The sequence below is a fragment of the Pagrus pagrus genome, assembly GCF_965226575.1.
Source record: "Pagrus pagrus genome assembly, chromosome: 16".
Classification (NCBI taxonomy): Eukaryota; Metazoa; Chordata; class Actinopteri; order Spariformes; family Sparidae; genus Pagrus; species Pagrus pagrus.
This window is the reverse complement of record NC_140200.1, coordinates 23,076,264-23,089,670: the sequence shown is the minus strand read 5'-3', so window position 1 is coordinate 23,089,670 and position 13,407 is coordinate 23,076,264. Positions and strand designations below refer to the sequence as shown.

At 40.8% G+C, this 13,407-nt stretch overlaps 1 protein-coding gene across 1 annotated transcript in view; it reads left to right on the top strand.

Moving 5' to 3' along the window:
* Positions 1–13,386, top strand: part of LOC311271383 (uncharacterized protein) — a 59,075-nt gene extending 45,689 nt beyond the window's left edge. Inside the window, exons 15-18 of the mRNA XM_084377024.1 lie at positions 735–954; positions 3,426–3,633; positions 8,807–8,890; positions 11,178–13,386. Of these exons, the coding sequence (XP_084233150.1) occupies positions 735–954; positions 3,426–3,633; positions 8,807–8,846 (468 nt within the window). The 3' untranslated portion in view covers positions 8,847–8,890; positions 11,178–13,386. The remainder of the gene's footprint in view (positions 1–734; positions 955–3,425; positions 3,634–8,806; positions 8,891–11,177) is intronic.
* Positions 13,387–13,407: the final 21 nt, after the last annotated feature.

The window sequence follows — 13,407 nt, the reverse complement described above, 5'->3', positions numbered from 1 at the left end:
TTGATTGAGTTAATCCTCAATGAGCCAGATGTCAGAGGATTTTTCCTCCAAAGCAGCTTTGCCTCTTGGAGATGTTTGTATGAGTTTAAAGCTACTCTGTCGTCTTTACAACTCTTGAATGGCAATGAATGCATTTAATTTAATCAAAGTGAGGAAAATACCAGAATTATTTTAAAAAGGCGAAGAACTAACACATCTGTTGATGTGTAGAAAAAAGTTTGAGACATTCACATGAAATGCAGGAAAGAATCAGATTGTGTCTGTCAATTAATGGCATGAAGAATTTTGATTTATCGACTACTTTATAGAGCTCTAACGGCGGAAGCAAGTTATTTATGACTTCAGTCTGTGTAGACAGACGAGAGCGGATTTTATGATGAGACAGTTTGATTGCTCCCAAACTGCATCAACATTATTGTCCTCCCTTTATTCCTGTTTTTGTCCATGCAGCAGTTTTGTTTGATGCAGTTTCTCTTCTTTGTCACGCTTTTGTCTGAGTCTGTACTTTTTAGAAAACTATAATTTCCTCCAAATGTCTTCCGTATGTGGATGGCTTCTCATGTATAACAGATGAGACGAATTGATGAATGAAACCAAACACTTGGTCATTAATATCAAATTAACCGTCAGATGTTTAATAGCTTCTTTCCTCTGAGGGATACTCAGTCTCAGAATCAAAAGTGTTTAAAATGACAGAAACAGACCACAGAGTGATTTTCCCCTTCTGTCTCCAGCTGCTGCCGTACCTGCAGGCAAACCTAACAGGCTTCAAGAAACTGGAGATTCTTAACTTCAGAAAAGGCAGCGTGGTCGTCAACAGCAAGATGAAGTTCGCCAAATCGGTGCCGTACAACATCACCGAGGCTGTTCACTGTGTCCTGGAGGAGTTCTGCTCTGACGCCTTCAAGAACCTGCGCATCCAGATCGACACCCGCTCGCTGGATGTTGAACCAGGTACAGTTTAGGTTTGAATCTGTGAGTTAACACTTTAGGCACTTAACTTTCGACTTGAATCTGTGACCTCATTCTTTGGGCCCAAACCTAGAGCTCATTGTAAATTGAAAGAGTTGCCTTCCTGCTCAGCTTCCTCTGACCCACACGTTTCTGGTATAACACCGCATTACAGCTGATGCCACACCAAACCGCCTGGTAATCTCACGTTACCATCATTCGTGAATAAGAAACAGTTCACCCAAAAATGAAAATTTAGTCATTATCTCCTCCCTCCATGCTGATGGAAAGTCAGGTGAAGTTTCGTAGTCCACAAAACATTTCTGGAGCTTCACAGCAGAACAGTGTTGCAGCATTCTCCTAAACAACTGAAGTAGCTGGAGACTTGAAAAGATGTAATGTACACCCTCGACACCTGGTCGAGCTTGTACACTTCACCTCACTTCAGACGGCACTAACCCTTTTAGCTCAGCAGCGACAGTGAAGATTTCATCTGCTCAGAGCTAACATACAAGTTTTATCCATAATAATCCTCACTGCCTACAGTTGTGCTGTTCTAACTTCACACTATGGAAAAAAACTTGTGAATGCCTCTAAGCTCCTCATTAATTTTACGGTACAGAGATGTCTTATAATATCTCTTAATTTATGTAATAAAACTCGAACCAGCATCTTCTAATAAGTCCCATTGTTGGAGCAGCGCTGCTTCTTTGTATGCATCTCATACATTATAGGCTTTGTCTTGTGATATTCTCCACAGATGAGATGCAGCAGAGAACAGAGATCACAAACACAGTCAAATTGACTCAGTAATTAGGTCTATATGTCAAATCCACCAATACACAGTGGGATTGTACAGAACATTGTAGGGCTGCAGTAATGATAATAAAGATGAGAGGTGAGCAGCCGAGAGGAGAAGTGCTGCCGCAACATCTTTTTCCTCGGAGGCGGCCGATTGTGTTTCAGCAGAATCTTGAACGGGAATCAATTTTTGCAGAAACAGTCGTTCTAATTAAATACACTCAATACTACAATATGGCACCCAACCCAGGTGCCTCCAGAGAACTCTTACTCAAACAAATGAACTAGTCAAGTCAGGTCGATTTTATTTATGCAGCCTAGTACCGCAAGTGACAAATTGGACTTGGCTTTGCATTCTGTACAACATACAAATACAGTCTGTGCTTCGAGCCTTGAATTAGTTTAGGAGAAACTCCCCGAAAAAGACTTTTAACAGGGGAAAAAGAGGAGTAACAGAGGAGGAATCGGGAGGAGAGCTCAGAGATTACTTTTTAACTTTTGGGATTAAAAAGTGGATTTATCTTCACTCCTGTTTATCAACCTGTCTGCAGAGGTGACCTCCATTGTCGGGTGTTTATGTGGTGGTGTTTTATGGAGCTGGAGGGGAAAAGTACTTCATAAATGTAACGTTACAGAGAGGAGACGGGAGAAAGAAGAGAGAGAACCAGAGTCTCTGATGAAAGTCAGGTGTTTTAAAGTTTTATTTGTGTCTAGTCTCGTGGTCTTGGGTGAACAAATGAAACGAGTCTCTCTACACCCTTTTGTTTATTCCTTGTTCTCTTTAATTCACTAAATACATTTTGAAATTGTTTTATCCAACTGTTTAACATACAGCGCGTCTTTCTTTCAATCCTCCTCCAAAACAACTGATCTTACAACAGGAAGTGGAGGTACTCATTACGCTTTTGTCCACAGGGGCCGCCACAATCAACAAAAAAATAAAAGTTCCTTGTTGCTGCTTTAAGTAAGGTACTTTAGTACTTCGGTACCTGATTACTACTTGTAAATAATTGACAATATACAAAATTTGATAAGGATGTGTCAGCTGATGTTTATTATTTCACATAAACATATTTTTGATAAGGGGCCCTCAGCACTGTCAGGTAGAATTGAGAAAACATATTTACTCTCTCCACCTTAAATGCTGTGACTGAAAGTTTACTTTTGACCTCTTTTGTGGAGGTCAAGAATAAAATGACAAAACGGCCTCACCACGAGGTCCACTGTCAATCACCTTAAACATATCTTTCATATCAGTTTTCCTTATAGTAAAATGTCTGATAAAATGCTACTTTCTCCCTCTGTGCATCCATGTCCAATTCAGAAAAAGAGACTCAGACACACACACACAGACACACACATGCTGTACATGTGGATTATATGTGTGATTACAGTAACACAGATGGGTGCTGACCACACGTCGTGCCTTCACACGGTGTACACTTCATCCGTGAATCCCTCCCAACATGCTAATTTCCCCAGAGTGAATCTGACGTTTAGTCTCGGAAGCCGTCCACGCCAGAGGCTAAATCTTACATTTCAATGCAGACCAGAAGCTGAGGATCTCATTAAAATCAAACACTCCTCAGCACCTCCTGGAGAGAGGAGGAGGCGCAGACAAACACTTCATGAATACTAATGCTGGCAATGTTTTCTTCCTCTTCTCCTTGCAGCCGATAAGGCCGACGCCTGCAAGTTCCTGGCCTGTGACGAGTTTTCTCGCTGCGTTGTGAACGGCCGGACGAAGGAGGGAGAGTGTTTGTGTGAGCCGGGCTACCTGTCAGTGGACGGCCTGCCCTGTCAGAGTGTGTGTGACCTGCAGCCAGACTACTGCCAAGGAGGGGAGTGTCACATAGTTCCAGGACACGGAGCCCTGTGCAGGTAAATCAGTACATACAGTGCTTGTTAGGATCTTGGGTTTTCATTATTAAGGATCAGATGACAGCCAGCACCCACAGAAAATAGTCTGAAAAACCTGCCAACATGGCTAATTAGAGAAAAAATACATTTTTGGCGCTGCAGTAAAGCCAACAACAGGAGATGAGTTTCGAAGTTGATGGCAAGAAAAGGTTTGCCTTGCCCTCATTCAAGTTCGACATTAACACTGCATGGATCCATACTTTTTATTGACAAATGACTGTGTGTAACACCTGACACCACAGTTGCCCACTTTAGTATCCCTCGGCTTATTGTTTTGGTTTTACAGTACATAAATGTACTGTTTTGCTTCAGTCTTACGGTTCTGAACCACCTCCTCTACACCAGAAGCTGTTTCCAGATGTGATAAACTACCTGCTCAGCAGCAAATGGCAGTCTTCAAACAGCACATCTTCAAAAGAACGCTATGTTACGATACAATCAGTATTACGTCATAATGATGAGCAAAAAATATACATTTTTCAGTTTAATGAGAAATTAAAAACGTTTGTTTTTGTCGATCTCCAGGCATTAGCAGCAAAGTTTAAAGCTTTGTATACTGGCTTTAAATTTCAGCTATCCACCATCAGTTAAAATATCAGTCCATTCATCAAAAGCTCATGCTCCTCAAAAGCTCTGTTAGTACTGTGCTTCATTAACTGTGTGCCGGTTCACACACACAGCTTTTCTGTCCTCCAGAGATTTTATTAAATTATGAAACTTTAACTGAATTAAGGGTTATTGCATGGACAGTTAAATAAACCGCGCTGTGGGGAGCCACTGCACTTTTTCTTACAGAAAGTCTAGTTGACATGGTGATCTGATGTGTAATACTCAAAACTGTCTGTGGCTCTCACAGTCTTTGACCTTGAGGGCACCTCTCCTGCCTCTAATTATATCAATCTGTGTCTTTTCATATACTTCTGCTCTGTTGCCTCTAAACTCTTAACCTGAGTTCAGTCTGAACCCCTTTTTGTTTTCCGCGCTGTCTTCTGTTTGTATTCGCTGTAATCTCTCCATCACACCTCCAGCTCTCACCACTGTAAATCAATGCTCATTTGATTTTAAACGGATTGAAAGCATTTCTCTTATTAACTGGTGGCTCACAGTCGCTGCCTTTCTGCTGCCAGAAAAATCTAATTTCAGCCCTGTTAGACTTCAGCAGCTTGGCTCCTGACACAGAGCACCTCACAAAATCTACTATTGAAACTTTAATTTCCCATCATCTGGACCTTTGCAGAGATATTTTTAGGTTACATTCGTATTATCCTTATGAGGCCTGTTGCAAGCTCAGACAGAATACTGTCATTTTCTGAATCTCCATTTCAGTAATAAGATGTCACTGACGCTATGACGCTAGGAGAACTACAATATCAGGAACACTGTGAGCTAATATGAGAACTCCAATACAACAACTTCCAGAGGTGGCTTTAATTTAGGTAGAGTAGAGATACCACAGTGTAGAAATACTTGAAGATTTTACTTCATAAAACTGTTAAGTACCAAACATAAAAGAATGGCATATTTCATAATAATTTCTGCTGTTCATCACTTAACTGTTGGAGTTCTTTAAAACCACTTTACATCCTTCTGGTAGCTCAAGACCTGCATCAAGAGACTCATAAAGTTTTATCTAACCTGTAATAATAAGTTGTCACTAATTTGCTGGTTATACTGTATTTATATCATTAATCTGAAATTGTAGTGGAGGAGAAAGCACAAAATTTCCCACTTAAGAACAGTAGTAGTAGGACTCAAAGTGTCAACTTCTACTTTACGAGCTGAGACTTTCAAAAAGTATTTTTTTCTTCTCAGATTGACGATTTATCTGTGTAATGACTTATTTTAAACCTGGAGACAAGCAAAGGCAAAGTAATCAATACTTCACAAGAAAAAAATCTAAATTTTAGATAACAGTCAGAAAAGTAAAAAAGAACTGTGTGCAGCAGAAACATTTTCATTCTTTCTTACCTTGTTGATCATCTTGTGGGTGTCCTGCCTGGGTCGTAATGAACACTTCAGCTGCCGAAATCTTGAAAAGAGACATGCATGAAATAATTTTGCAGAACAACAGCCAATTGAGATATTTTCAGGGATCGTTCAGAACTAAAATGGCAATGCAGTTTTTTTTTAATTGTAAGGGCGTGATGTTTTAGGTACTGTTGACATGATGAAATGTGGTCCAGGAAGTTCAATCATGTTGACAAGCTGCAATTAACCCACTTGCACAGATTAGATCGATCTGTGCATTTCTGATTGACTTTGCATTGTGTTGCTGCAAAGGTCGAGAGAGGTTTTTTTTTACCGGATGACCTTGTCCTTTGTGTGTCTTTATCAGACTTACACTGCAATCCATTGTACTCGGAACTTATAATAAGCAACCTCCACACAGACAGAAAATTGAAAACGAACGGTTGTTCAAGTCAGAAAGTTAAAATTAAAAGTTTTAGTTTCATCTTATGGAGAGCAGGAATATGCTCAATATACTGTATGTCTTGTTGCCTGGCTTCATGGGGGTGCCAGAGAAAGAGTAAAAGGGTCGACAAAATCAATTTACATTTCTATCTGATGACCATAATTATTCAAATTATTCAACCTGGCTGGAGGTGTAATGAGATATTTTGATTTGGACGCTTTGAACACATTCACAAAACCTGTGTGAACAATTTCAGGGGGAGAAAACTCATTGGCACTGCTGAAACTTTTTCAAAACACCTTAGATTAAAAACCTTGTCACTGAAATGTCAGTTATTAAGAAGTCTGTTTGACAGAAACACGTTTTTTGATTTAACTGACAGTGAGAAAATCATTCTGTCCATTTCATTTCAGCCCAGAAACACAATAAATTATATATTTCTGCTCGTGGCTGCAAATGAACATTTAACACACTGACATAGTTGATACAGTCTGCCGTCACTTGCCTGTGTAATTTTTCGCCAGACTGTACCCACACTGGTTTTGTTCCATGTGGACATCTGATCAGTTCTACGTGAACGAACAGCAGAGCAGCTGAAGTTGGTCCCTGCTCTGAAATTGAAGGTTCCAGCAGCATTTCTGTTTCGTCTGGGGATTGAAGGAGGTCTCGGGGGTTGCCATCGTCTTGGATTTGCCAGCTGTCATTAACACTGAACCCTGTTCGGTCTAATCCTGCGTGCAGACCGGCCAAGAACAGGACAGAGAGGCAGAAACAGCAGTAAACAGTGAACAGAAACCAGAAGGTTAATACCGCAGAGCTGCACGTTCCTTTAATCTCCCTTGGCGGCTCGACAACACGTAGAGCCGCAGAGGAAGCAACAGAGTCAGTTTGCTGTGAGATAAAGGTTTTTTAATCAAAAGATTTTTCTGAAACACACCGAGAGAAAACCTCTGAGACTCTCTGAGTCCAGAACACAGGTGTTCAGGTTTTGTCCTGCACCTTGCTCTCCACTTCTCCTGGTACTCCAGGTCACATTTCTGTCCTGCAGCCTCACACATCCTGGCTTACTGACCAAGTTTTGTTGTGGTTGGATTGTCGCCTGAGTTGGTGTTTGTGTGTCTAACAAACTGATTCCTGTGTGTGATAAAAACAGAAACATTCAGCTTCTAACAGTCGGGTTTGGATCTTAACTACCGTTTGCTGGCTGACTGTGTGTGAGCAGCAGGTTGTTAAAAGGTTATAATCCTTGTTGTATTTGCTGCAAACTGCTGACGCCTTACAGATCACATAAGGATCTTAGTCTCAGTTGTCAACTATTAAATGAATCAACAACTATTTTAATAACCGATCAATTAGTTTGAGTCCTGTTTTAAAGAAGAAATTACAGCTTGTTAAATGTGAATATTTTCTGGTTTCCTTCCTTTTCTGTGATGGTAAACTGAATATCTTTGGGTTTTGAACAAAACAAGATATAAGAGGACGTCATCTTGAGCTTTGGGAAGCACTGAACAACATTTTTCACTATTTTCTGACATTTTATAGAGAATTTTACAACTTACAACTGATCGATTAATCGAGAAAATACTCAGTAATGAAAAACAATGAAAATAATCATTAGTAACAGCCCTAAAGGTAAAATTGTTGGTGTCACAGTTAAGATACCGGTTTCCTGCTTGATCCCACATAGATTTTTTCTACAGATCATATGAATAATTAAATACATGCTTACTGTCAGATGGCTCTCCTCAGAGATATCTTGTCAATCAGTTTGTGGACTGGACTCTGGTGTCTTCCCCTATTGATTTCCTGTTGATTGACAGTATTAGTTCTCATCTCACCACTCAAGTTTGGATGGGTGAGTCACTTTTGGCTGGGTGGACTGGGTCTCATTCAACCGGTACAGGAAGACATTTCCTATATCAGGACTCCCCAGAGGAGGCGAGTTCTCAACCCTGTAGATATTTCAAGCCAGCAGAGATTTCAGATGAATGTTTTCTGTCTGTTTTCCCGAGCAAACACATTTGGCTGCATTTAGATTTAAGGCAGAGAATATTAAATCTGAATATATTGACTTCCAACTTGCAATGGATTGCAGCATAAGTATGGTAAGCACAATCTATGCTAATGAAACTCACCCTTCCTTGTGCTGTAGACGAATAAGTCGTATTACATGCTGTGATCTGATGTTTCTTGTTTGATCCGAGCAGCAGTACGAAACCAGAATGTCTCACAGAAAGTCATAAAGTCTGATTAACACCTCGCCTGCTTGTTTGTTCCAAATCTAAATCAGGCGAACAAAAAGGAAAACCTCCCCTGAGATGTAATCTAAAAATGTGTAATGTGTCTGAAGCTTCACTCTTCAGGAGCTGAACGTCTGCTGCTTTTAAAGTCAGTGATGCACAAGAGACTGGTTCATTATTTAAGGAAGAATTATTTTCAAGGACAAACTTGAGAGACATACAAAAAACAATAAAGAGACAAACTGATCTCAAGACGCCTTCTTGTCTCGTTTGTGTGTTTTCAGTAATCAGCTGAATAAGTCTTCTTCTTCTTCAGTTTCTCCTGCAGGGATGGTCCTCCTCAGCCCTTTTGTATCTGCAGGCCTTCTCTGATCTCTTCTCTCCGAGTCCTCCCTCCGGTGTCGGAGCGGAGTCTCACTACATGTGCAGATTCGCTGTAGTTGCAGTTTTCACACATGCATTTATTTTTCTCTCTTTATAGGTACAAAGACGGTTACTCCCTCCCAGGCCTGGCCAGTTAAGAGGATATATTGGATTGGACGCCACCTGAGAAAACCAAACAAAGGTAAGAGGGGCTCGTTGCCAGCAGCAGGCTTGTTCTGCTTAAGTCTTAAACGTGCCATCGTGCGAAATAAGACGCTGCACACTCAGCAGAGATTCAGCGTGTTAATTACAGCTGAATAAGGTGAATGTGTTATCTGGTGATGCAGAGAGAACCACACAGTTTGTTTTCAGGTTTAATCTCAAACACCTGTGCTCACCGTTATCCTCCCGTGATCATTTTATTTAGACAAATTGGCCGACTGTAATCCTTCCTGCCAATCTGAGCAGCGATCTGTGTGTTTAAGGAACACAGAGCCGAACGGTGAGTAATTAAACCTCCCAAAGGACGGAGCCGGACTGAATGTCAACACTGTTTTGGAGCAGAAACCCGGTGTCCTCGTCTCCCCTCGGGTTTGATTAGCCTGCTCCTCTGTGATTCTGTTTCTGTTGCTCCAAACAAAAACATCACTGCCTTTTATTCGAAATGCACCAGTGGAAATAAAACACACTGATGTGTTGTAGCACCTAAAACAAACTGAAGTGTGATGTCTTTGTTGTCAGGGCTCTGTCAGCTTCTGAATCGCTCTGCGCACATTTGAAGGCATAAAAGTTTCTGTTGCAGCTGAAGAGGTGAGGTGGACAACCCAATCACCAGAATAAATGTTAGCTAAGTACATTTCTGCAAAACCACAGATAAGTTAAAACTGAATGCTGTGTTTATGCTCTGGTTAGGTTTAGACACAAAAACCACTTGGTTTGGGTCAGGAAAACATCGTGGTTTGGCTTAAAATACCTGTTTTGGTCGCTGCAAAACCCCCTGCTGATGGTCCGACTTCCCACGGACTGGGAACTGGCAGGCCTTTGGTTGGGAGGGGAAAATCGAGGCAGCTGTAACTGTAGATGGTCTGACTTCCAGTGGAAAAACACTGTGTTGGTTGCCACAAAAACGCCTCCACATGGTCCGACTTCCCGTGAAAAGCACTTGGTTTTGATTGACACAAAAAAGCCTGTAGATGGTTCGACTTCCTGTGAAAAACACCTGGTTGTGGTCGCCACTAAAACGGCTTCAAGTGTCCCCATAGACTCGAACTGCGGTCGCTCGTTTGGCTTGTAATAACGCCACCATCCCTCCCACCTCCTGACGTGAAAGTCCGCCTATAAGCATATAATGTGAGGGTGATATGACAAATGTCAACCTCGTATCTGTGGTTTGCAGGAACATTAACTGCTAACATTATATCCAGAAGACTGGGTTGAAGTGGAACAGACTGGAGGGAGAGAGAAGTAGTTTAGATCCACAATTACAACATCGGTTACACTTTATTATACAAATCTGTCATTTTTTCATAATTTCCTGTAATGTGACTAATTATAGGAAATTAGTGCTCTTCTGATTAATTAATTCCAGTTAATTGCTTCCATTTAAAGCTGCTGTAACTTCAGATAATTTAGTCAGTTCACTGTAGGTCAGCTGATCAGGCAGAAATGTGCTAATTATCCACAGGCAAGAGTACAGGTCTTCATTTATGGAGAATGACGTTTCCAGTAATAAACGAATGATGATAAAAATTAACTTGGGTTAAGTGTGACGGTTCTTCGAGGGAAACTTCTCAGCAAATCAAAAAGTGCTTATAAACACAAGTAATTAAAGTTAAAGTCTCAGATGTCTCTTTTCTCAGTACGCACAACAAAATGAGTTTATTTCCAGGAAACGACAGACCTGTGAACACAGCTTTAGCAGAACATCTTTGCAGTTTGAGTTAAAAGTTGAGGTGTCAAGTAAGTTTTAGGATAATTATTCTTTAACTGCTTAATTGTGCCTCTCAAAAGTAAAACATTTACAGGAGAATTTGGGGAAACACTGATTTCACTTTCTGTCTGTAAGTTACAGCAGAGTTTAGGTACCAATCTCATGTCTGCGTGTTAAGTAAAGAGCTGGATTCAGGATGTGGTTAGCTTAGCTTAGCATAAAGACTGGCAGCAGGGGAAACCGCTAGCCTGTACACAAGTCCTGAGGGGCAAGTTAAGAATTTTATTTCTAGTGATCCAAGTCTGACCTAAATTGTTTTCTCTCCTGTGTTTATGACTTGAGAACTGGTGGGAAAAAGATAAATCTTTCGAAGTTCCTTAATTTTATTTCCCCATCTGTGAAAACACGCGGAGAAAAAGAAACTCCTGCGTCTTTCTAACTCTGTATCTCCAGTGTGAACAGCACGATTTCTGTTAAAAACCTGACCCCGCTACTATCAAACTGACTTTAGCGTGTAAAATGGAATGTCCCTTTAAAATCGTGTATTTCTTTCCTGCAGACTCGATGACACTGGACTCAGCAGCAGGACCTCGGGACTCGTCAAGGCCCCACAGTTAAAAATTAATAAATGATGCTGAGCTGAAGAGACTTGAGGACAAACTGTTCACGTCAGAGCTTCATATCAGAGGACGATCTCCTTTCAGGGGAAACGGACATTTAGGCCATTTTGAAAACGGTCGGCTGCTGAGAGCAGCGTGACGATGAAGAGGAGCTCAGTGGACGAATCTGCAGCATCGATCAGGTGGATGTTGATCAACCCTGGACTGCTTGTGTACTCGTCCGCTGACTCTATGTTTCTGTAGTAAATAGGCTGGTTGTTGTTAAAAGCTACACAGGATCCGAGATGAAAGTTCAAATATGGAAACGACAAAGGATCTGTTCTGTTTCTTCCTGTTAACACTAAAGAACCTGATGAAAACCTGAACCTCGCACATACTATGACTGAAGCTGAGGGTCACTTGATGGATCAGTGGTGAATAATAGGCAAATGACTCTGATAGGCCAGGTCCAGAGCAATCTAAATCAGAGGTTCCAAACCTTTTTAAACTTGTGAGCCCTTAAATTCAAGCAACAACTACATGAGGCCCTTCATGAGTCGTGAGCGCTTCAACCACAAGCCCCAAACCCCTCACAGCTTGTTTCAGTTGGAGGATATTTAGAGGCCCAATGAGCTGAAAGCAAAAACAGATGTTTCGCTCTTATTATCAATTGAATCATTTCATATCTCCTCAGGCTTATTTTGGGACCTCGTGGGGTCGCCCAAGTGATTTAAGATCGATATGATGCATCCTCTGGGGAACATGTACAGTATGTCATTTTTCCAGTAGTAGCTGATATATTTTAGTCTGAACCAAGGTGGCAGAACAGGCTAGCATTAGATTATAATATTATTTTCTGCCCAAGTCCTGATATGATCCCTGAGGCACTAAATGAACTTCTCCTCCAAACTTCTGCCTCCATGTCGTGGACTGTGTTCGGTGTATTCGAGGTCTGAGTTGCATTCAGTTCAAATTCTGGCCACAAAAAGTGGAGCGATATCAGCTGTCACTGCTGTGACTCACAACATTTACATTCACATTACTTCTTAAGAATGAAAGTTAATCTTGACCTTTGAAAAAGCACGATCTGATATCACTGTGTTGTTCCTGAAAAATCATGATCAGTATCACCATTGGGAAGTACCTCTCCATTGTAGACTGCCTGGGCGCTGTTTCTTTGATGTAGACGGGCGTCTCACGTCATGTTGTGTACTCCATTGGGTGGAAGCAGCCAAGGTGGTAAAATAAGTCAGCTGTGTTGCTGATCCTGGTCGGGACAACGGTGTTTTGATATTTGTCCAACTTCAAAAAACAAAAAAGCTGACCTGTCCTTTTTAATTCACTCATTTTCTCCCTCCACACCTGTTAAATGATGTGCTGCTTGCATGTCACAGGCAGCATTTAATGCATACACGTGAAACTATCAGTCATTTAATGGAACTATTTTCTTTCTGCTCTTGATGGCGTATCTATCGCTGATGCGTATCTGCAACTGACACGGTCATAGTTTTGTGACTCCAGGAAAAAGACTGCAGATGTGTTCATGTGAGAAGTAATTTCTAACACGTGGTTTTTATTCCCTGAACCTAAACAACCAGTGAGCTCTTATTGGGGGGAAAGGGAAAATAATAAGTGAAGAATACAGACTTTTTGGTCAGTTGCAATGACAAAACTAACACAGTGATATCAGATAAACCTTAGAATGAGTAGCTCCCAACAATCCTAACCTATGGTCCTTTTACTGTCTTTTAAAAGGAGCATTTCACAGTCTTCACCAGACAGGGAGAGAGTTATCAATGAAATCACAACACCTTATCATCTGTCTACAGACCAATCTCAATTACAGAGTGTCAAACAAAATCTTATTTTTTTATTTTGACTTTAATCACATGTCTAGCTGTAGTACCTTCTCTTTGAACACTGAAAACAGAGTTTGATGTTTCTCCTTTCAGAACAAACAGCATCAATATTTTTGTGCAAATGAAACCATTCTGAGAGTTGTTAGATCTCTAATATCATGTTCTCCTGTACAGTTCATGTAAATAGACAATCACTGTTCTTTTCTCTGAGTCAACAGATCTTCTGATGATGGCTGCTACTTTGGGGGGAAAAAACACCAAACTGTAATTTGGAACTTTTCTTATTTAAAGTGTTAAATGATGAATAGTTGAAAATACAACCTGTGTTGAA